General features: G+C 34.5%; 1 protein-coding gene across 1 annotated transcript in view; it reads left to right on the forward strand.

Annotated features, from left to right (window-relative positions):
- LOC129219408 (serine/threonine-protein kinase DCLK1-like) overlaps positions 1–23,338 on the forward strand; it is a 261,608-nt gene that overhangs the window by 228,789 nt on the left and 9,481 nt on the right. The window contains 4 exon segments of the mRNA XM_054853797.1: positions 1,452–1,585; positions 1,671–1,748; positions 13,327–13,423; positions 19,115–19,195. Of these exon segments, the coding sequence (XP_054709772.1) occupies positions 1,452–1,585; positions 1,671–1,748; positions 13,327–13,423; positions 19,115–19,195 (390 nt within the window).

The raw sequence follows: 23,338 nt of genomic DNA on the forward strand, positions 1-23,338 counted from the left end.
GCATTGAAACTGTGCATCCAGCAGATGTATATAAAGAGCAGTTCTTCAACAGTAGTTATAACTTTTGGTTTGATTGCGATTCAGATGACCTTTCAACAACTTAAAAATGCCTCGCGGCATGGTTCGTGCTCATTACGAACAACTGTCGGAGTTTAAAAGAGGTTGTATCATTGGATTGAAAGAGGTCGGTTGGTCAAATCGAAGAATTGCTCATCATTTGAGTCGAAGCGATGCGGTGATTCAAAGATGCTGGCAAGGATGGGTGGGAAATAGCAGAGTTCAGCGTCAGGATGGTAGTGGTCAACCTAGGATCAAAACAGATCATGATGACAGAGTGATTGTCCGATCAGCTGTCATAACGCTTTCTTCATCTCTATGAACCATCAGATGTTGAACCCAAACACCAGTCTCCATCATGACCATTTACAGACAGTTAAGACAGCAAAATCTACGCTCGCACCGACCGTTACGCCTCCTGCCACTGACGCCTACACACTGCCGAGCCAGATTATAGAGGTGCACGGCTCAATCAGGTTGGAATGGTGCCGACTGGGGACATAATAGTCTTTTGAGAAGAATCCTGTTTCTAACTGTGTCATGATGATTATTGAAGACGTGTTTGGAGACACCCAAAGCAGCGGGGGGATCCTGGTTTCAGTTTTGCAGGCCACACTGGCCCTCAACAAGGCATTATGGTCTGGAGTGCCATTTCTTTTGATAACTGAACCCCTTTGGTCATAATTAGAGGTACACTTACTGCACAGTGGTACATTGACATCCTAAGAGCTGTCTTGCTGCTGTTCCTTTTGCAGTACCCTGGGCTGGTTTTCAGCAGGACAATGCCAGATAACATACGGCACGTGTTGCTATGAACTGTCTGCAAGCTTGTCAAACTCTTCTGTGGCCTGCCAGATAGCCAGATCTCTCTCCCATCGAGCATGTCTTGAATATGATGGGATGGCGATTGCATCTGGCAAGGAATGTTGATAACCTTGTCCAACAGTTGAGCGAATTGGGCCGGAAATACTGCAGGACACCCTCCAGGAGCTTTATCTGTGTTTGCCACGCCGTGCTTTAGCTTGCATCCTGGCTAGAGCCGGTCACTACCTTATTGAACTTGTTACTGTAACTCTGACATAAATTATTCAATTATTCTGAGAATTTAATCATTTACTATTCTGTGCATTGTCTTCCTATCCACCAATTTTCATATCAATAGGATCACTCCTTCTTGGTGTGTCGATTTTTTTGTAATAGAATGTATTTGATTTCTTTACTATTTGAATACATTTTAGAACTCTTTTATCTTGTGGATTGTCCTCGCTAAATATCATAATGAAAAATGCCACATGTTGACATTATTTTCTTTATCTTGCATTTCAGTGAGTATTTTAATAAAGCTTTGTTAATTTTTTTGTTTACCCTTGATTCATAATTCATTAATATTTTAGGTGGTGGAACATGAAAATGGAACTCGGTCTATCAAATTGGGAGATTTTGGTTTAGCAGTAGAAGCAACAAAACTTTTATATACTGTGTGTGGAACACCAACATATGTAGCTCCAGAAATTTTAGCTGAAACTGGGTAAAGGTTAATTTATTATAAAATAATATTAAAATAACTTTCGATGTACAATCAAAGTATAAAATTTTAACACCTTTTTGTTTAGGTATGGTTTAAAGGTTGATGTATGGGCTGCTGGTGTTATCACATATATTTTACTTTGTGGATTTCCGCCATTTGTAAGGTATTCAGTTGGTTTAGCTACATTATTTTGCAATCAATTTAAATATCATGAAAGACTGAGTTAATGTATTTTATGCCCTTTTTTTATAATTGATAAATTTCTTGATTTTTCATGAACTTTGTTTCATTAACACATTGATTATTTCATAATTTTATGTAAGATTGTAAATAACTAAAAATATGGACATAAAGTTTTTACATTCAAATTTTTTCAGTAAAATACATTATTAATTTTTATGGTTAAATTTTTTATTTTACTGTATTATCCACCAATTATCTATTTAAAAAGTGAAATTAATGAGTTGTGGGTTATACGCTGCCGCAAATTCCCTGCTTTTTCTTTTCTCATCGCCAGCTCTTTGTACCTCAATTTACAGCACTATTCACCAATCTAGACAGTTTCATAGCCTGTAGAGTTGTTTATTTTACATAGCTTGAATTTTCCTCTTACATGGCTATGCATAAAACCATGGCTATCTGCGATCCTCCTACCCTGTGCCTTATACTTGTTGGTTGGTCAGAAAAAATTTTTATGATGAATTCTATAAACTAGGTTAATACCAACCAGATTAGAGGTTGCGGTGTGTCATATTTGGAGATGAGATAAAAAGGCAAAGTTTTAGGCAATGAGAATTTATTAAAAATTAGATAATTTAACAAGAATAAATGTCACAAACTATCAACTGCAGGCTGCTCATTTAGTAAATACAAAAGGTTTATCGTCAAGGTTTGTCGTGAAAAATAATTTTAAATAATTACAAAATGTGTAAAATTATTTTTGGGGATTTTGTAAATAAAAAATACTTTTGTCAAATAATGTTTAAAAATGTGATGTTCCTCAAATGTGTTTTTTAAATGTTGGTTAAAAATTGATGATCGTACTGTGAATCCAAGAAGGAAGGGAACTTGTTAGGTCAAATGACCTTCATTTGTGTGTTCTCGAATCCACAGTAGATAAAATTAAAGATAAACTTCAAGTGTAAATTGAAAGTACTTCCCCCTTGTCATTTCTTTTTAGATCATACACCCACCTGCTATTTAAAATGTGTTTATCTTTGTGTTTAGGAACCAGCTCCCACACTTTCCTTTCATTTAATACTTCTATCTCTTCAGACATGGTTTTTTTCCATTCATTAACTTCAGGGGATTTTAGGCACTGGCTGTATGACTGTGGAATTATTATTCCAGTTGCATTAGCTTCTAGGTCACTGTCATTTTCCTCATTTAAATTGGCTCCTACTTCACCTGTTGTTAGATCTTTGCGGGAAACACTGAAAAAAATTGTGTTGAACACTATGTTATTTAAATCGCAAAATCTACGGACTTCTGGTTTTGATCTTAATTTAATTTTATTGTTTCCGGCTACATCGTAATATATGTCAGCTCTATTCTCCTTTTTTCTTTTTACAACTTCCCTAATCCAGTTAATTCCCTCGGCTCCATGTAGCAGAATTATCTCTTCAATTTCCCTTTCCGTTTCAATTTCACTCATGGGTTTTATGAAAGAAAAAATGTTCCCCTTTATTTACCTCTTTCTCAGTTTGGGTTTTCTCCCCATTTTGGTCTTCTTTAAAAATTACATCAATTGTTTCAAAAACTTTCCTCTCTTCCAAATCCCAAATTTGATATCCTTTGGATTGGGTCGTATATCCTACTGTTATGCCTTTCTTTCCCCCCACGTCAAACTTTTTCAATTTTTACTTTGCTATGCCTCGAATGGCAGTGCAGCCAAATTTTCTAATGTGCTTTACAGAAGGTTTCTTACCCGAAAATAGTTCGAATGGAGTTTTCCCTCTCCCTTTCAATACGGTTCGGTTTCTGACATAGTTAAAGCATAGTGCTGCTTCAGCCCGAAATTCCTCTGGTAATGTGGATTCCCTCAACATGGTCCTAACCCCCCCCCCCAGTAAGGTTAAGTTATATCTCTGGACTGTTCCATTTTTCTGAGGTGTAAATGAGTTCTTTCAATACTTATTCCTTCCTTCATTAAATGTGCTTCAAAATTTGAGTTTTTAAACTCCCCCCCCCCACACACACACACATTATCAGACCTTACGGCTAAGATTTTCCTGCCCAAGAACCTTTCCACGCGTCTTTGGTATCTCAAAAAATAATCAAAAACTTAGTCTTTTGATTTTAAAAAATGCACCATTGATTTTCTAGAAAAATCATCAGTTAAGGCAAAAAGATACCTTTTGCCTCTAAAAGACGCTTTGGGCAGTGGCCCAGCCAGATCCATGAAAATTAACTCTAATGGTTTTTTAGACCTTACAACTGGGATGGGCTTAAAGGAACATTTTCATTTCTTTGCCAAAATGCATGGCTCACAATTAGGTTTCTCCTTTTTACATATGTTAAGTCCATATACACAGTTAGATTTATCTGTTCCTAAAATGGTATCACAGTTTATGTGACAAAATCTTTTGTGCCACAGTTCCAGGTTTAAACCTTTAGTTTCTGATGCAGATGCAGTTGGTGCACAGTTAATTTTCTCTATTCAAAAAATGGGTGAGTTTCACAAAATACAATCTGTTTTTTAGATGAGCTGTAAACAATTTTACCCTTTCTTTAAAAATGCATATCCGGCCTGGGTAACATCTCAAGTCATATTCCAGATTATCAATACAAGAAGCTGACATTAAATTTCATCTCAATGATGTCCAACGGCTGTCCAAATGTCCAGATGATGGCTGTCCAAACGCGATCGAGAACAAAAAAAATCACTTACAAGGGAAAGTTATTGTTTTTGCTGCTCACGATGCTGCCCTCCTAGGGTCCCATTGCATGCAATTCTATTATGGAAACCTCATTTTTGCTTACTTTTCAGTGAAAATCGCAATATTTCTTTCCGGGAATTTTTCAGTTCATGCATTATTAATCAAAACACAACTTACGATGTTAACTTGCATATTTATTTTGTGTTCTACTTTTTTTTAATATAATTACCCGTCCCTTATTAGATTTATCTATAAAATTGAAATTTTGAGTTTGATTTTTTTATAGTATGTGTATAGATATTCTTTAGATTGCTAGTATATTAGCAAAAATTGGTGACTCTCATTTGCATTCTTGCCAAATACCTTAGCATACACATTTATTTACAATTTTGTATAGCCTATTCAATGTTTTGTCGCTGCTGGTTCTATAAGAATGTTGGTGCGCTCATTGTCTTTACTAAAAATAAGCTTTGCACTTCAGATTTTGTTTGAATTACTTATTTAAATTATCGTTTACTCTAAGAAGCAAATATTCATTAAATTATCACTATTATTCTTTCTTTCTTTTTTTTTTTTTTTTGAGAAAAGTTAAATTTTTATTATGTAAACTATTAAAAGATAAACAATTTAAATTAATTAGAGAAATTGGCTGAGTTGCAAATATTATGGCTTTCATATTTATCATTCCTCCTCCTCTTATTGTTTCTTTTTTTACAGGAAATGCTTGTAGCAATAGATTTTTTGTTGATTATTGCTTTCATTTTTATATTGCATGATTATTTGAGCATATTTCATTCTTAAAAAATAAAAATTATTAAAACTAAACTTGTAAGAAATTATAATAAAATGTATTTAACAGCAAATAAAATTGATTAACTTTCTTGAGTAACTTGTTCATGAAAATGAAAACGTGACATAGATGCAATTATACCAGAACATTGAACTAGGGCAGCGGTTCCCAACCTTTTCAATAGCGCGGCCCACTAATTTCGTCAGAAAAATTGAGACCCACTAACTGCTTTGTATAACTTCTAATGGCAAACAGCATATGTATTTGTGTGTATGTATATATATAATGCACATTTTTCAGCAGTAAGTAAAAGATAATGTACCAGAAGAATTTTAAGATGTTTTTTTTTTAACGAAAATAATTTTATTATAATCCACGTAGCTGACAAAGTTGTAAAAAAGTCAAAAACAAGTATTAAAAGTCAAAAGATTCTTAATGGGATTTTTGACACTGTTTGTCTTCCACCAGCGATTCAATGTCTGGATTGAAACCAGACAGTTTTAATCTCAAATCGCTCTCAACATTCAGCTTGTTTCTGTATTTATTCTTCAAAAATACTAAAGTTGAAAAAGCTCGTTCACAAAGATAAGTTGTAGAAAACCCCATCAAGTGTGAGAGTGCAATTTTGGAAATAACTGGATATTCTTGTCGAGCGTTTATCCAAAACGAGACCAATGGTGTTGTTTTGAAAAGCGATTTTAAAGATTGGTCACATGATAGTTCAATTAATGAATCTTCTTCACTTGAAGATAATTTCAGTTTGGAAAGGTAGTTCTCTTAAAAGGGACTTCTGATCCACTGAATTTCATCCTCAATTTTAGGGAAGAAGTGCCTAAGAAATATGAAAAATCTTAATACTGCTTCAGTTACTAAAAGCCACATTCATATGAATGAATATTCACTCACACTATATTATACAAAATAGTTATCATTTGTTAATATTAGTTTTAAAATCGCATTATTTGAAATATTTAATTTTTAAAGAAGTTCTTAAGAAAATTAATGTTTTTAATAATAAGATGTATTAAAATACTGGCAAAAAATTAAGGAAAATAAAATTTTCAGCTTACCTGAGGCTAGAGGCCATAGCGTTGAGGTAATCTTTTATGGTTGCAGCTGTTTTTCTATCGACTTTAATTTCATTGGTCTCAATAAAGTCCTGCAAAGTAGGAAACGCATCAAAAGAATCTTGGTCTACTTTTCGAGCCCATCTCTGAAGTTTAATTATCATAGCTTCGATTTTGTCTTGCACAAAAAACTTATGACAATCCTTGCCCTGCAGAGTTAAATTCAGAACATTGAGGGAATTGAAAATATCTGCCAAATAGGCCAATCGTTTTAACCAATATTCATCAGTTATGCAGTCTAAATGGGAACTTGCTATTTTTTCATCATTTACTCCATCCGTTAGGAAAATCAAGAGTTCATCGCGGAGTTCGAATAACCTTGTCAAAACTTTTCCTCTCGAGAGCCATCAAACTTCACAATGAAGCAAAAGTTGCTTGTGTTCAGCACCCATTTCGTCGCACAAAACACTAAACAGTCTGGAGTTTTTAGGTCTTGCTTTGATAAAGTTCACGATTTTCACTGCGTCGTCAAGAGTTTTTTTTAAAGACGCGTCCAAGCCTTTTACTGCAAGAGCTTCTCTATGTATGCTACAATGCGTCCATTGAACCAAGGGAGCAACTGTCTTAACTTTGGTGACAAAACCAATATGAATGCCTGACATTGCTCGTTCTCCATCAGTTGTCAATCCTACACATTTCTTCTAATCTATTTCATTTTCTTTCATGAAATTGTCAGCAGCTTTGAAAATCTCCTCTCCAGTTTTTCTTGTTGGCAAAGACTGACAAAACATTTCTTCTTGAATATTTCCATTCCATTCAAAACGACAGAAAGCTAATAAATTAGCCTGGCCAGCAACGTCCGTACTTTCGTCAAATTGGAGCGAAAAATATTCACTTTTTCTCAAAAAAGTAACGAGAACTTCTTTTACGTTTTCTGACATTTCATCTATTCTTCTTTTCACTGTTGTATTTGATAACGGAATTTCATTAATTTGTTTTGTACATTTTTCATCAAACAAAGCATTACTTATAATTTTTGCGGCGGGTATGATAAGTTTTTCTCCCACGGTGTGAGCTGAACCCTTTTTTGCAATTAACAAAGCTAGTTCATAAGAAACTCTGGTGCTTAGAGTGCTTTGCTTTGAGGATTTTTCCATGGTGGATTTTGTCATAGAAAAATTTCTTTTCTTTGTTTGAAAGAAATCCAAAGACTTTCCCACACATTCAGGATGCTTAGTCGAAAGATGTCTTTCAAGTTTTGAGACTTTCATACATTCGTTTGACAAAGTTTCAAAGCAAATCACGCATTGAGGCATGGGCTCTTCTTCGAAACCAGAAGAAATAAAGCCGAATTTTATAAAATCTGGGTTGTATTTTCTAAAGTATGATTTACTTTTCTTTGCTAATTTTCTGCTAGTTGGACCAGACATTAACTTACCGACAAACGCAGTTTCAGTACTAGTCGAAGGCAAAACAGATGCGGGAGTCACTTCATCACTTGCCGTCTTCATCTTACGGCAAGACCCTGTTCGAATCCAAGAATCCATGTTTAAGTGAAATAAGTTTTCCTCACAGCAGACACACAGAGCGATGCTATTCATCAACTGAAAACCACAATCATTAACTATTGACAAAGGGGTAAAACAAGTCCGGAATGCAAGCATCAAAAAGAGGGAGGAGATCATTGACCTTGAAAAGGGACACTTGACCACTTTACCCTGGGCTGTCGACCCCTGAACAGTAGGGGGTCTTCCTGAATGACCAGGTGCCAGGGAAGCTTTTGAGCGATGACTCATCTCACTTGCGAATCGTCCCGAGAAACTGGTACCCCAAGATTTGTCTTGGAATGCTTGGAATCGACTTTCTCTACTCAGCATCGGCGGCCCAGTTCCATGCTGCCCGTGGCCCACTTGTGGGCCGTGGCCCATGGGTTGGGAACCGCTGAACTAGGGGGATCCGATCATAAGGGGGGATCCAGAGGGGGGGGGGCAAAAGCCCCCTGTCTTTGGGAAATCAATACATTGCATGTAAGTGAGCATGGTTTTTGTTGTTTTTTGGAATAGTTTACATTAAGTATACAATCTTTGCCCCTTCCACCCTCTGGACAAATTCGAAATGACAGAACTGCATTTAATTGAAGTTTTACTTTTTCTTCGGCGCTACTGTGGATGTAATTTCAATAGGTAACAGAGGAGTCAGCTTTCATTCTTGCAAACTCTGGCTTAAAACAAAAGTAAGTTAGATGGAAAGCAAAAAAAAAAAAGTATCTTGAATAGTGTCCTCTTTTATAAAACAGAGGTAAACGTAATGCAACTTATTTTTTCCTAATTTCCTACCACATTTTTTTCAAACATAAATTTGATTGAACCAGTACTCATTGTATTTGGTATTTAAATTCTCAGCTGCTGTCTTTCTAAAATTTTAAAGTACGAAAAAGCAACATCAATGTTTTGACTATGTGTCAACAATCAATGTTTTGTCAATACTTGAACTACTTTTTATCCCACCATTAGGATTTGAACCTAGGTAATATGCACATACACTCATTCATTTTTTTAAAGTTATAGATCTTTGAAAATCCCCTAAAAACTAAATAAAAACTCTTAAATATGGATTTATTTTTAAAAGTTTCCGTTTTTATGCATTCATATGTACTAATGTCAAAGGAAGCAAAAATATGCACTTGCATATGTATCTGCATTTGCATTTAACCTGGGTTCCAGTAATAATAACCGTAATCATTCATTTGACAGTATGTTTCACAACTGCAACTGTTCCACTCACCTGAAATAATTGAAAAAAAAAACAAAAAGTTTCATGTGAATGTACAGTTTCAAATACTGCATATGTTATGACTAAAAAATAATCTTTTAACTGTTTTATATGTAACTATAAATTCAAACACATTATTATGCAATGTATTTTGTTGGTTATTTTGCTCCACCAAGACTTAAACATTCATATGCCTCGAAATCGAGCCTTTACACATAAGTTATTTTACTATAGCTATTCCTTTAAATCCCGCAAGGAACCCTAGGAGATCAGCGCCGAATGACAGGAGTGGCAAAAAATGTAAGTTCTTGTTATACGCACTTTTTCTCCCCCTCCGGACAGCCGTTAAAGGTTCACAGATAGCCATGGTAAAACAAGCAACCCTACATTTATAAAGGTCTTGTTTGCTCCTTTGTCTTGACTCTTTGTCTTTAAGTATCCTTAGTCTTAAGTATTAAGTCTTTGTCTATAATCCTGATTTCAAAAAGAAATAATTATTTTGACAATACCTTAAAAATTATTACGTCACGTTTTTAATTTAGTGGATAAAATTGTATGTTAAATCAAAACAACTTCGGTTTTTGACATTGTATTATTCCTGGATTATACAAAGATTTTTTTTTTCTTCACACCGATTTTAGGGCCTGTGGATTATTTGCCACCGGGGATAATACGTTAGGAAATACAATAGTTATGTAGATGCAATTAAATATATCCCCCCCCCTCCCACTTTTTAACCAACTTTCATATTGACTTGTTTGCGCACGTAAATCAGTCTTCTAATTATAATCTGAATGAATAAATTTCAAAAGATAAATCAAGCAAATGTTTTGTGCTGAATCTAGTTGCAATGAGTAGATATTTAGAGAAAACAAATATGTAGAATTTCTTACACTTTTCATTTGCATATGAGATAAAAACATTTAAGAGTAATATCAAGTAGTCTGTCATGCTTCTATAGTAGCTAAAATGTATATATGATCCTAAATAAAATGTTCATTAATAGTTATCAATTTTATCAATCAAAACTTATAATTTTACGATCTGTTAAAATGTTTTTGGAGAGAATACTTACCATATTTTCGGGAATAAGCTCCACACCCGGTGTAAGCGCCGCATCGTAATATATTCTCAAAGAAAAACGTTCTTTAATGTATGCACCGCACCTGGTTTAAGTGCTGCACCTTGTTGGGGAGAATTTCTAATCTAATATCTCCCCAATATTTCCTTTAATACTAGCAGAGTGAGTTCTGAAATAAGACTAACAAGCTATTTCTAACTTGCATGACGTTTATTTAAACAATAATGTAAATAGTTCCGCCAAAGGTGGACGAAAGTGAAACCAAACATTCGGTCAATTCGACCAATGTGAATGAGTGCTGATAAGAGTCTGTTACCCCAGTCATGCAGAATGATTGGTAATACTTTGTAAGTAACGAAAAACATATTCTTTTACTATTGGGTGTTGTGAGGTGATGAGATAGGATTATTTACTGTTGTTATTAACAGGCATTTATGCCTAACACACCTTCCATAAGCGCGCACCCAGCATTAAACAACTTAAAAGCACAATCAATAGTAAAGAAAGTTGGATTAAATGTATATAGAAAATATTTTTTTATTTCTCATGAGTATTTTGAATTAACAATAATGAAATATTTTAAGAAATCCCCATTTTGCACTTTTTGCTTTCGGCATCTCTCGATTGGCCGCCACTTTCGATGGTTATAACTTTGTTGCATCATAATTTCTGCAAATTTTCTGAAAACATAAAAGTTTTATTGTATCAAGTTTTGGTGAATCGGATCAAAAGTACTGTTAACTTATTGCAAATTATTACAAACTTCTTTTGGATGCAATGCATAAATATTCATAGTTTAATTTCATTCTATTAATGGTATCTTTATACGTGTAAAATATATTTCGCTGTATATTTATATATATACACATACCGTAAAATCCCGAAAGTAACCCCCCCCCCCTTTTCAAAACTTAATCGATACATTTTAGAGGGGGGGTTATAATCGAGATTTTTTAGAAAATTTTCACAAAAAGATCGTTTAAACATCAATAAGTAAAAATAACACATTGAATGGTGGCGCCATCTATTACCAAAAAAGGGATGCTAAATTTAAAATTGTAAAACCCCTATAATTTGACTTTATACAGTTCAAAAACTTTAGTAAACTGAAAAAAAAATCATTATTAATGCACTTTAATTCAGGAACAAGAATTGGTATACCAAAAGTTAAATAACTTTCAATTATCGAAAGCATTTTTTTTTTATTTTGAACGAACCTGGATTTATGAAATTAAAAAAAGATTACAAAACGAGAGAATTTTATACACTAGTCTTCATCAGAAAATCCCTCAAAGTCACTTTCCACTTCATCCTCCATTAAAGCTAAGTCCAAAATTTCTGGCTGAAGTTCATCAGTAGAAGGACAAAAAGCGCGCGCAAGATCAGAGTGTAGTTCGCCATTCTGCGAACCATCCAAGCTGATAGATATACCGCAGCACTTAAACGATTTGACTATTAGCTCCTCGGGAACAGCTGCCCATGCAACGGACACCCATCGTAGCACGTCCTGGCGAGACGGCTGCTTCAAGTTTCCTTTGGCCGTTCTTTCTTCCTTACGGAGGTAGTCCGCCCACAGCTCTTGCAGTTTCGCTTTAAATGGCCTATTCCAGCACACATCTGCAGGCTGTAATAGGCTAGTACAGCCAGGAGGAATGAGGATTACGTTAGTGTTTACTTCTGCAAGAGCTGATGAGGCCTCCGCTGTCTTGTGAATGGGGGCGCGATCTATAATGAGCAGACGTTTTACGTCATCTTCATCGTAACCCCACACTTTCCGCACCCAAAGCTTAAATGTGTCCCCGTGCATCCAGCCGTTTTTCGTGGCTGTAACGCTCACGTTCTCCGGAATGATAAGCTTCGACCAAGCTTTGTTCGGAATTTTTCCCGAAGTCTCTTTTAAGATGCAGAGGGCTGGCATCTTGTGACCGGAAGCGCGGGCGCACAAAGCAACTGTGAAGCCCCGCTTCTTGCATCCGGTATTTGTGATGCGAATGGTCGAGTCTCCTTTCACATTATTTGTGTGGTTGATTGGCATATCGAATCGACACATCGTTTGATCCATATTTCCTATATTGTAGTCGGTATAGTCAAACGTTTCGCGAGACCTTTTCACGCAATCAAAGAAACAGGAAATTGCTTCCTTTAGCTCCTCGGGTGTCTTTTGGGAATCCATCGTGCCGATTCTCAAAAACACGTTGAACCTCTTTTTAAAATTGGCGATATACTGAGCTGTAGCTTTAAACTCAGTAAAACCGTGTTTTTGGCCAATTTTAAGAGCTTCTTCGGAAAGCAGCTTATTGCTAACCGCTCGCCCGGCTTCTCTTTCTTTCAGCAAAAATTCATATAGCTCTTCATCAATATCTTCAGAAAGTGGTTTGCGACCGCAGCCAATCTTCCGAACTCTTTTATTTTTCCCGAATTCATTCATTTCAAGAAAATCTCTCTTTTTTAGCCAGTCTCGCAAGCATTTGCGATCGAGTTTGTATTCGGCAGCTGTTTTGTGAAGCGATGAACCATTCGCATCGTACCACCATAAAACTTCCAGCCTCTTTTCAACTGTGAAACTTCGCCGAGACATTTTTGAACAACCAGAGCGAGAAGAGAGAAGAATCGTAATACGAATATGAACTTCAGTGGATGAGAGGTTGGGTCGGAAGAGCGCGAGACGCGATTGGCTTTATCTGTCACGTGACACGTACGGAATGCAGCGGCGCTGACCTTGAAGATCCAAGACAGGTTTGGAAGAAACGGCAACCTTTTGTTATCGAAGCGAATTCGATTCGAGCGTGCTGCACTGGGTTCTTTTAAATAAAATCAGGGGAGGGGGGTTATATTCGGGATTGTTGAAAATTTCACTTTTGGCGAAAAAAAGGGGGGGGGTATATTCGATGGGGGGGTTACTTTCGGGATTTTACGGTAGATACTCACACACCCTTCGGTGTTCCTGTCTTTGTTGACGAAACCTTTCTAGCTTTTGGAAGAATGAGGTGCTAATTTTAAATTGATGAGGTCAAAAGTATAGCAAAAATCCGTCATTGTTAAACATGAGCCAACATTTTTTTCAACCATGATATTTATGTGATAAAAGCACTCTAACGTAATTTTTCAATATTCTGATACTGTTATATTTAGAATTATGTATTTCATTTTAGTCAAACAAATGATCAAGTGGAGTTGTTTGACCAAATACTTGCAGGAGAATATGAATTCACAAAACCTTTCTGGGATGATGTTTCGGACTCAGCCAAGGTAAATTTTGTATCATTAGAGAATTGGAATTGGTTTCTTTAAAAATGCTTTTAAATATGCCACTTATCACCCATAGGGGAATGTGAGAAAAGTGAAATGTTAAAATATAGGTAATGGTAATATATAACTATGTATAGTATTGGAAATACATAACTATGAAAAGTATTAGTAATATGTAACTATGTTATGAAGCATACAGTTGATTCCAATCAGAAAATAGTTATCTTTGAAGATCAGAGTAATTGATAATACAAGCCATTTTTAAAATTTATTTCTGACACTGTAATCTTTTGTGGTATATCAAATGTTTTTTTTTTTTTATAATTTTAAAATGAAAAAGTTTTTGTTTAACTTCCAAATAATAACATTGTGCAGCACAAAAAAAAAAAACCTTAAAAACGCTTCTGACATTTCGTTGACTGATTCTTATGTAAAATGACCCCCTGAATCTGAATATGACCGTCCTTTTCCCCCTATATGTACCATTTTTTTTAAAGGCCCCCCCCTGCCCCAAGTTTTTTTTTTTTTTTTTTCAATTTTCCTTAGTATTAGAGCAATGATTTATTTTGGAGATAAAAGGAGCTTTATATAAACTGCTAACATAGTGTTGGTGGGCATGAGAGGTTCAAAGTTCAAGATCCTGGACACTGATCGCAAAAAGGGGAACTTGGGAGGATCCCCCAAAATATTAGAAAAATCACAAAAAATGATCTCATTATTCTGCTTTTTAAAAAAAGATGCTTGTAAAAAAATTTTCAGTGTAGAATGAGAGTATGACTTGCTTCTGTAACTCCTATGTCCAAAAAAATTTTTGCAATGTAAAAAAAATTAAAAAAAAAAAAAACTATCATGTGAGTGTCGCACGCTGCATACGAGTTGAATCGCAGGTCTTCATTCAAAAAGGAATTCTTCTGGCTGATTCTTATGTAAAATGATTCCTTGTTTCCAAATTTTACCACCTATCCTCCCCATCACACCCCTTTTTAGAACCTCCTCTGATTCAGAGCCTTTTTTTTTTAATTTGGAGGGGGAAAAGAGCATTACAATAAATATAAACATTATTCTGAATGACTAGAAATGTGCAAAGCTCAAGATCTTGTGCATATATAGCAAAAAGGAAAACATGAGGGCACCCCCGCCCGCCAAACACACTGTGCAGTAAAAAAAAACTCAAATGTTTCTGAGGCTATTCCAGTTTGTTCTTCTGCAAATTGACCCCATGAATCCGAATATCATCTCGGTTATATCATCTCGGTTTTCCTCCTAGATGTACCGATTTTTGTAGAAAAGCACCCCCCCCCCCATTTTTAATTTCGGGGGAGGGGGATTAGTTTTATTTTTTGCTACATATGCTCAAGATTTTGAGCTTTGCAACATCTCTAGTCATTCAGAATAATGTTTATGGTTATTGTAATGCTGTTTTCCCCCTCCAAATTAAAAAAAGGCTCTAAATCAGAGGAGCAGGGGAGGTTCTAAAAGGGGGGGTGTGATGGGGGGAAAGGCAACTCGTATGCAACGTGCGACATTCACAAGACAGGTTTTTTTTTGTAATTTTTTTTACATCGCGAAATTTTTTTGGACATGAGTCATAGAAACCAGTCGTATACTCTCCTTCTGCACCGAGATTTTTTTTAAAACATCTTTCTTAATAAAGCAGAATAAAAAGATCGTTTTTCATTATTTTTCTAATATTTTGGGAGGGTTCCCCCCCCCCAAAGTCCCCCTTTTTGCTGTTGGTGTCCATGATCTTGAACTTTGAACCTCTCTTGCATGCCAAAGCTATGTTAGCAGTTAATTTAAAGCTCTTTTCACCTCCAAAAAAAAAAAAAAATGCTCTAAACTAAGGAAAATTGGAAAAAAACTTGGGGGTCTTTAAAAAAAAATTCGTACGTTTAGGGGGGAAAAGGAAGTCATATTTCGATTCAGGGGGTCATTTTACATAAGAATTAGCCGACGAAATGTCAGAAGCATTTTGAAGGGTTTTTTTTGCCGAACAGTGTAATTGAGACCTACTGGTATTCATTTCAAGCCCAATCCATGGTTACAGTCCTGACATTCACGCACCTTCAGCTGCTCATATTTTGTTCAAAAATGCTGTTTAAGTTTTGATGAAGACAGGGAATGATAAAGTTCACATCCAAAAAAATAATCACCTGTTATTAGCTTGAGATTGAAGTTGTTACGGTCGTGACAAAAAAGACATTGTTTCTTAAATATCATGAAACAAAGCAACTTTCCTGTGAGTGTACTGTACTTTTGATCTTCTGGAGTTTTAAAACAGTTTCTCGATGATTCTGACCTTATCTATACATATAATAAAATAAGATGTGTGTGTGTGTGTGGCGCGCATCCCGGGAAAACGGTAAGGCCTAGAAAGATGAGATTTGGTATACAGGTGTAGTTTTTGCTGAAGTTGTGTACCTCGGGCTTCGATTTTTGATATTTTAATTAGAAAAAAGTTATTTAATGTTTTATGTGATTTTTAGCACTTTTTAGTACTTTTAACCTCACAGACCCCGAACCAATCGCGCCAGACAAATATTTTTTGTACTATAGGGTCGGAAATTTAATTTTAAATATGATGAACAAAAAAAATTTTGAAAATAGAGCAATTTTTGTATTTTTTATAAATTTTTGAAAAAACCTTTAGTTTGCATTTTTTTCTGGGTTTTATATTTTTCTAATATCATCCTGCGAGAAGTTTTAAAGCCTCATATCTAAAATTTAAGTTAGTAATAGTAAAAACCTTTCGCCCTCTTCAGAAGAAAAAAGTTCTTAAAAATACTCAATAGTTTTTTTTTTACAATTTTTTTAATGCTGAACACATCATGTCTTTCCACGCATCAGTCGAAAAAAGCGTTCTTCAATCTTCTATGGCTCTGACGTCACTACTTGGATTTCGATTCTATATTTACGACGGAATCTTAATCGCAAACAATGTAAATTTTTTTTTTTACTATATAGCTAGCTTCTAATTTTATGACGTGATGACCACGTGTTTTTCCGGCAGCGCTTGCTTTTTTTTCTTTCCTTTTTTTTTTGTTTTATTTAGGGATTGCATTTATATCTTTTTTCATTCTCCCCCCCCCCCCCCAAGCTGGACGTTTTGTTGTACCTATATTACGTTACATTTCGTAGTTGTGCGCATTTAAGTCACTAAAAACAGGGGGTTTTTTTTTTCTTTGTCACTTACTTTACCTTATTACTTTTGGCACAGTACGGGGAATTTTGGAGATAACTTTTTTTTTGCTCTACTTAAAATAAAAAAAGCAGTTTTTTGAGTGATCTTTGTTTTTATTAGGAAATGAGCTGGGAGGTTAAAATAAATAGAGATGGATAAGAAATATTAGAGATAGATCGTAAAGGTAGATAGCCGCCGAAGGCGTCAATCTTGGCGTAAAAATGTGAATAGCACAAAAAAAGATAGAGATGAATTGATTAATACTGCTGCCAAATTTATTTAAACAGCCGCCAAAGGCGGCAAACTTGAATTAAAATGGTAAATGACGAGTTAGCCAAACAGCCGCCGTAGGTGGCTGCTTGCATAGAAAGTTGAATGGCGTAATAGAAGGCGAACCAGCTGGTCGCCGCAGGCGGCTAGTTTTATAATAAAGAAAAGAAAAGTAACCTAAGCCTTTTTAATGAAAAATAGAGTTTTTGATTGTGGTTACAGTTGTGACAAAAGCGGTTACTGTTGTGACGTACATTTTTCAATATATATTGATATTAAAGTATAAGTTTTAATGTATTTTTAGATATATAAGCTCTAATCATGAAATTTTCTGTAGAACGTTTTTCCCAAGAAGTTTATTTGAAGATTAGATGTCTTCTCGAGTTAATCATTGTAGACTGGAAGCTTTCCAAATCAATTGAATTTTAGTTTACCACCAAACTTCTTCAGAAAAAGCCAACACCTTTCCATGTCTCTTTAACTATTTCAGCCTCCAATAAATCCTCATCCTTATGTGTGTCTTTGGCTCTGTATTCTTATTGTTTATCGATAAGGTAAAGGGAAATTTCTGCAAATTTGCATACATTCAAAATGTTATCAGTAACAGTCGAAGGTTCACTAGGTCAAGCCTAGTGGGATCTTAGACTATAATGCCCACCTGAAAATTCACTTCGAAGTTGAATAACTACGAACACAGTGTAGTGATGATGCCATTTATGGTCTCCAAGTCTGAGCTCCTGCCGTTTCGCAGTGATCTGAACAAGAGGGATGATAAATAGCAAAGATGGGAATAGCACATTTTTGTAGCATGATATTGCCTTTAATAAACAAAGAAAAGCATACATGAAATACACCGCCAGCTCAGTCAATTCCAGCTGACTGAGCTGGCGGTGTATTTCATGTATTTCTGCCTTAGCCCTGGCTATAGGGCAGTAACTTACTAAAGAAAAACATGTTCGCTTTTGGCAAACGGGACTCGATTTTTGGTAGCCATTTTCAATGAAAAGGTCCCCAGTTGGTGACTGGCGGCAGCTAATCTAGAGCTTTAGCGGATGAGCCCCCCCCCCCTTCTTCCATAGGGGCAAAAAAAACCCTATGTGAATTTCAGAGTATCAAAAGAATCTGTGTGCCGAATTTGGCAAGCATCCAACCAAAACTGGATTTGGACCTAAACAATGTCACACCCATAACCAACATAGCTCATTAACAAAATTTTTTCTTGATGGAATTTGATGTGTGCATTGTTAGAATGATTGAGCGCATTGTAAAACCAAAATGTCAAACTTTAACAACAAATACATATTTTCATAATAAATAACAAGTAGCTATTTTCGGTTTTGGCCGTGACAAAGATTTGAGATAATTTTGTTTACCTGTAATTTAAAAAAAAAAATTTATATCCACAAAAAAAGTCGGCTACTGGAAAATGACGAAGCAGGTGCTAGCAATAAGACTTTAAATTGGTATCTTCCAAATTGGATCTTGTGTTTCCAGATCCAAGGCTGAAAACTTGATAGTTTTGAACTAAAAAAAGAGAGTCTGAAAAAGATAATCTTTGCTTTTTGAAACGGTATTTACTTTAAGAACTGGGATATTTCACACATTGAATTAGACAACTATACTTCTTTTTGAGTAAAGTGACATATAACATGATGATATAAAGTGCGTTTTTCATTTCGATGGTGATGTCCTATTTTCCGTGGATTGGCCATTTAGTATTTATTTACTTGATGTTGGGCATGGGTTTTAAAGTTTAGTAGAATTTGTTTGTTGTTTATCTTGCATGCAAGAGCAAGCAGGGCATATTGAAATAGTTTATTTTGTTTATTTATTCCTTTATTTATTAGATAATTTGTGTTAAATCATTAACTAATTAATCTTCTCACTCATTAATTTCTTTTTTTAAATGTGTTCAAATTTCTACTTCAGTCAAAATGTTTTCCTTTTTGCATTTAAGTAACATTGAAAGTTATGTATTTGAATTTACTTCATAAAATTTGCTTTTTTTTATGGATTAATGAGAAAGTGAGAGAAATATATTTGAAAAAAACTCCTCCTAGTTAATAAAAAAATAATTCACAGGCTCTGTAAAACTTCTATACAAGCTGTGATATGATGAAATCTCTATTAGAGTTGTTTTAAACTTTTAGAGTAGCTGCATTTCAGTGATTGTCATTCGTGTACTTCTCATTAATTTCTCTGTCACATTTTAAACAATTAATTCATATTAATATTTCCAGGAACTGATAACAATGATGCTTCAAGTTGATCCACAAGATCGTTATAGTGCTGCTGACATTTTAGAACATCCTTGGGTTCGAGTGAGTATTTTTGACATGTTTCAATCCTTTAATGATCTTTTGAAGAGCTTTATTGAGAAGTGTAGGCTCTGTAAAACACTGAAATTTGAATTATTTAAAACGGCTTTGGGAAAACTCCAGCAATTTGCCAATGGGCACTTCACCTTAAAACTTCCAAGTAGTGGTCAAGCAGGCTGTATTCGTATTTTCAGTTTAGGATTTGCAATTTAAGTGGTTGATTTACCATTCCAATAACTTTCCATGAGGTTATATAGTATATGAGGTTGTTATATTGAAAAAATTTTAGAAGGTATTGATGGTCTAGTGAGATGCATTTCAATGATTCTCATAAAGGCAAGGTTCAGTAACACTTGCTCGCAGTCTTTCAGTGCCATGATGTGATCCGTGGTAAAAGTAAATCATTTGTTAATAGTCCATACCTTCCATCTGCTCTCTGAGAATCAATAAAATATTAGATCTGCAATATCTTTCTTAATTTTTTTTTGTTTAACTGAAATTTATTTTATAAGTCCTATATACAGTCCATTCAAGATAACTCGAAGTTCAAATATTATTGTAACTTAAATTTTTTATCAGGTCTCAATCCCTTTATCTTCAATTTCATATTAATTATCCTCCATATCTCAAAATTTGATAATTAAAAGAGCAGAAAAAGCTTCTCTCTCTTGAATACCTGCACGGGAGCTCTGAAATCCAAAATAAAAAATGTTGAATCAGTGTACAAGTACAATAAAGGAATAACACTTGTGGTTTCTCTTGTTTCATTGTTTATACTTATTGTGTGTATGAAGTGTTGGTAAGGAATGTTTGGCTTCTTCAGTGAAACATACTTGAGACACTGATTATTAAAGTTGAAGAAACTATTTTTTAACGAATTTGAAGAAGCAGATTGCAATTAATTTGACTTTATAAATTTGATTAAAACATCAAGGCTTGTCATTAAGGGTGCTTACAAACCACAGAAGAAAATGAATGTGCTGCTGAAAAAAAACCATTTGTGAAAAGACTTCAGCATGCATTGTTCCTGAATCACATAACTGTTCACTACAACTTAAGATGACTATATCTCCTACAGTATTGCCTACAAATTAAAAAATAGGATTTGTTCTGATTATTGTTTTTGTACAATTTAAATTGATATTTTCATCAATAAAATAATTTATATGTTCCGTAATTTTATGAGTTATACAATATTAATTAAAATATGAAAGTTTTTACTACTAAAATATTAAAAACTGAAACTAGTGATAAGTTGAACTTTTGATAAGTAGAAGTGTTTTGTGGCCCAGCCAGTTTTGAGTTATTAAGAATTGACTGTGTTTACTAAACTGTGGCTACAAAATGGTTAAAATTGTTAGCTATCTTTAAGGAATACATATCTTTCAACTACAACCAAATTTTCGTAATTTCTATGAAAATTAGTTATAAGTTAATTGTGCCCAATGTGCCAAAAACCACACCTTCCAGATTCAGCCCTCTCTTGCACGAGACAAAACATTAAATCTTTTTTTTTAAGCTGATAGTGCTTTTGAAAGGTTTCTTGTTTCTCCCGATGCCTACTGTTTTCACATGGAAAGTGTGAAGTGATTCTGATGTGGATAGCTAATAGCCCTTTTAAGTGTTTTTTCATTCTGCCTGAAAAACCACTTTTTGAAAGCAAAGTGAGTTAAACGCCTGGAGCCAAGGAGAATCAGAAGTAGAGTTGGCATGTTTTTGCCATATATAGAAAAAAGCGTCGTAAAAACCGTCCTGTCAAAAATACCTTTTTACTACTTTTTGGCAAAGCGGTAAAAATAGAAACGTAGCCAAGTAAAATATTAAGCCAAATATCTCAAATTTGGCTTCAAAGAAGCCAATTTGGCAACCCTGTATGAAGAAGATATGTACATTTTTCTTTTCGGTTCCTGATTGGTTAATATGTAGAAACAAAATGACTAATATTTGGTTTTTCAACTTATCTAAAAACAGAACTAAAAAAATGTATACGCTTGTTTCACTCCAGTTTCTGATGTTTCAAGAGTATAACATACTTGACCCTTAAGTAATTAACCTTTGGAAGGAATTATAACATTAAATTATTCATTATAACTGTTTACCTTCTCCTATGGGGGGGGGGGGGGACTTGTTCATCTGTGGGTTTTTTTTTTCAATTAAAAATAAATTACCGCAATTTTGGGTAGATAAGCCGCAGCTTATACATGTTTTAAAAATGAAATTTTACTTCTGCAGCGTATCTGCCATTTCGGCGTATCTAAAGAAATTCCCCCCCACCCTTCTGTCTTATTTCTCATGTTCGCCCAATCAAGCAGCAATGCTAGAATTCATTTTAAAAACTCTAGTAGACCTCTGAAATTGCACCATGAAACAGGTTTCTCATTTAACTTAATTTCTCATTCCCTTAAACCTGCGTTAGTTGGCGCCGATTTTACCGCTGTTCGCTGTTTTTGTTCTTTCCAATGTTACTAGATTGGTGATGGTGCCATGCATTTCACAAGGCTGAAAAATGGAGGAATCGCTAACTTGTATGAGTAATGTTTTAAAATGTCTCGATGATAAAATTAAAAAAAAATTAATTGATAAAAGTTAAACAATTTTTCGATGTGCTAATAATTATAACACGATGATTTGAAAACTTTTCATCCAACCAAATGTAGATGTATCTGGCAACAGTAGTTTTTTTTTTTTTTTTTTTTTGTAACCATAGCGTTTTCCGATATTTTTCTTTTTTACATAAAATTTACTCCATTTCTATCAACAAGTGCAGTCGCTTTTTACACTTTCATTCTAACTATAATAAATGTTCACATCCATATATTTATATATAGAGAGAGGGGGAGGGGTGCCATGTTTTGATATGCTCTTCTGTGGTGTATAGAATGGGGCGGCTTATCTGATGAACTTTTTTTTAGATAATAAATTATTGTATGCGCGGCGTATATGATAGGGCAGCTTATCTACCCGAAATTACGGTAAATATAAGAAAAAGTTTTTACTTAAAAAACTATGAAACATAGATTTTGTGTTTTATTAGCTGTTTGAATATTCAACTGTAGGTTTATGTGTTTTTAGTATCTACACATGTACGTGTAAGTGTGTTCTGTACACCATATTACTGTAAAAGACAACATGACTTACAGGATCAAATAGGGAGATTGAAAAATTAGTTTTTATTTTATGGATTCTTCTTCATTACATAAATTTAGCTGCAAAACGGATAAGGTTTACATCAGACATGTCATTTTCTGTATTTTTAATGAATTCAGTAATTTTTGAAAGATCAAAGTACTGCATGCAAAGCAAAAAAAGAAGGGGGGTAGAGATTGCTGGATGAATTCAACATGTTTGTTAATTTCATGCATCCAATTAAAATAATTGGATATAAGATCACAAAAATTTATAGATTAACTTGCAAGTGCAGTTTAAAAAAAACTGTCAGTGATGTGTTTGTTCACAGAATCATGCAATTTCAGTATTTTTGCATCCTATTTGGGTCACATGTCTCGCATATTTTAATTGACTATCCTCAAAAATCATTTTAAAGTTATAATTACCAAATTCATATTAATCAAATTTCTAATTAATATTCTGATTTGAAGTCTCAATTGTATTATGTATAAAATAATGTTTTTAGTACATTTCTTAAAGTCTAGCCAATTTTCCTAGTTCTTCCTGGTTTTTTCCAGTTTTGCCACTGTCCTAGCAAATATACCAATTTGCCGGCAAAATGCCCAACCCTGGTCAGAGAGGACATTATTCAGTTGCTTAAATTTATCAAAATGAAAGATGTAATGGCTTAAATTTTGCATGGAAAACAGAATGAGGTGTCATTGTTTTAAACTATTAAAATCTCAGACTAATCTGGAAATTAGGAAAAAGTATTACTTTAGTAGGATTGTGGGCACTTGGAACAGCTTACTGGAAGAGACTATAATGAGTAAGGGGTTAGATAGCTTTAAGAGGGCTATTGATCTTCATCAGATGCTAAGAAACTGGCTAGGACCAGCCTAGCTGAGCTTAGAGCCTATTGCTGATTATCTCATTCATATTTAAATTAGAATGTATTTGTTTCAGTTCTGTGATCGATCATATATATACATGTTTTTTGTTCATTGTTAATTGTCATGATGGAGATTTTTTAGAAAA

The sequence above is a fragment of the Uloborus diversus genome, chromosome 3 (assembly GCF_026930045.1).
Source record: "Uloborus diversus isolate 005 chromosome 3, Udiv.v.3.1, whole genome shotgun sequence".
In the NCBI taxonomy this organism is placed as follows: Eukaryota; Metazoa; Arthropoda; class Arachnida; order Araneae; family Uloboridae; genus Uloborus; species Uloborus diversus.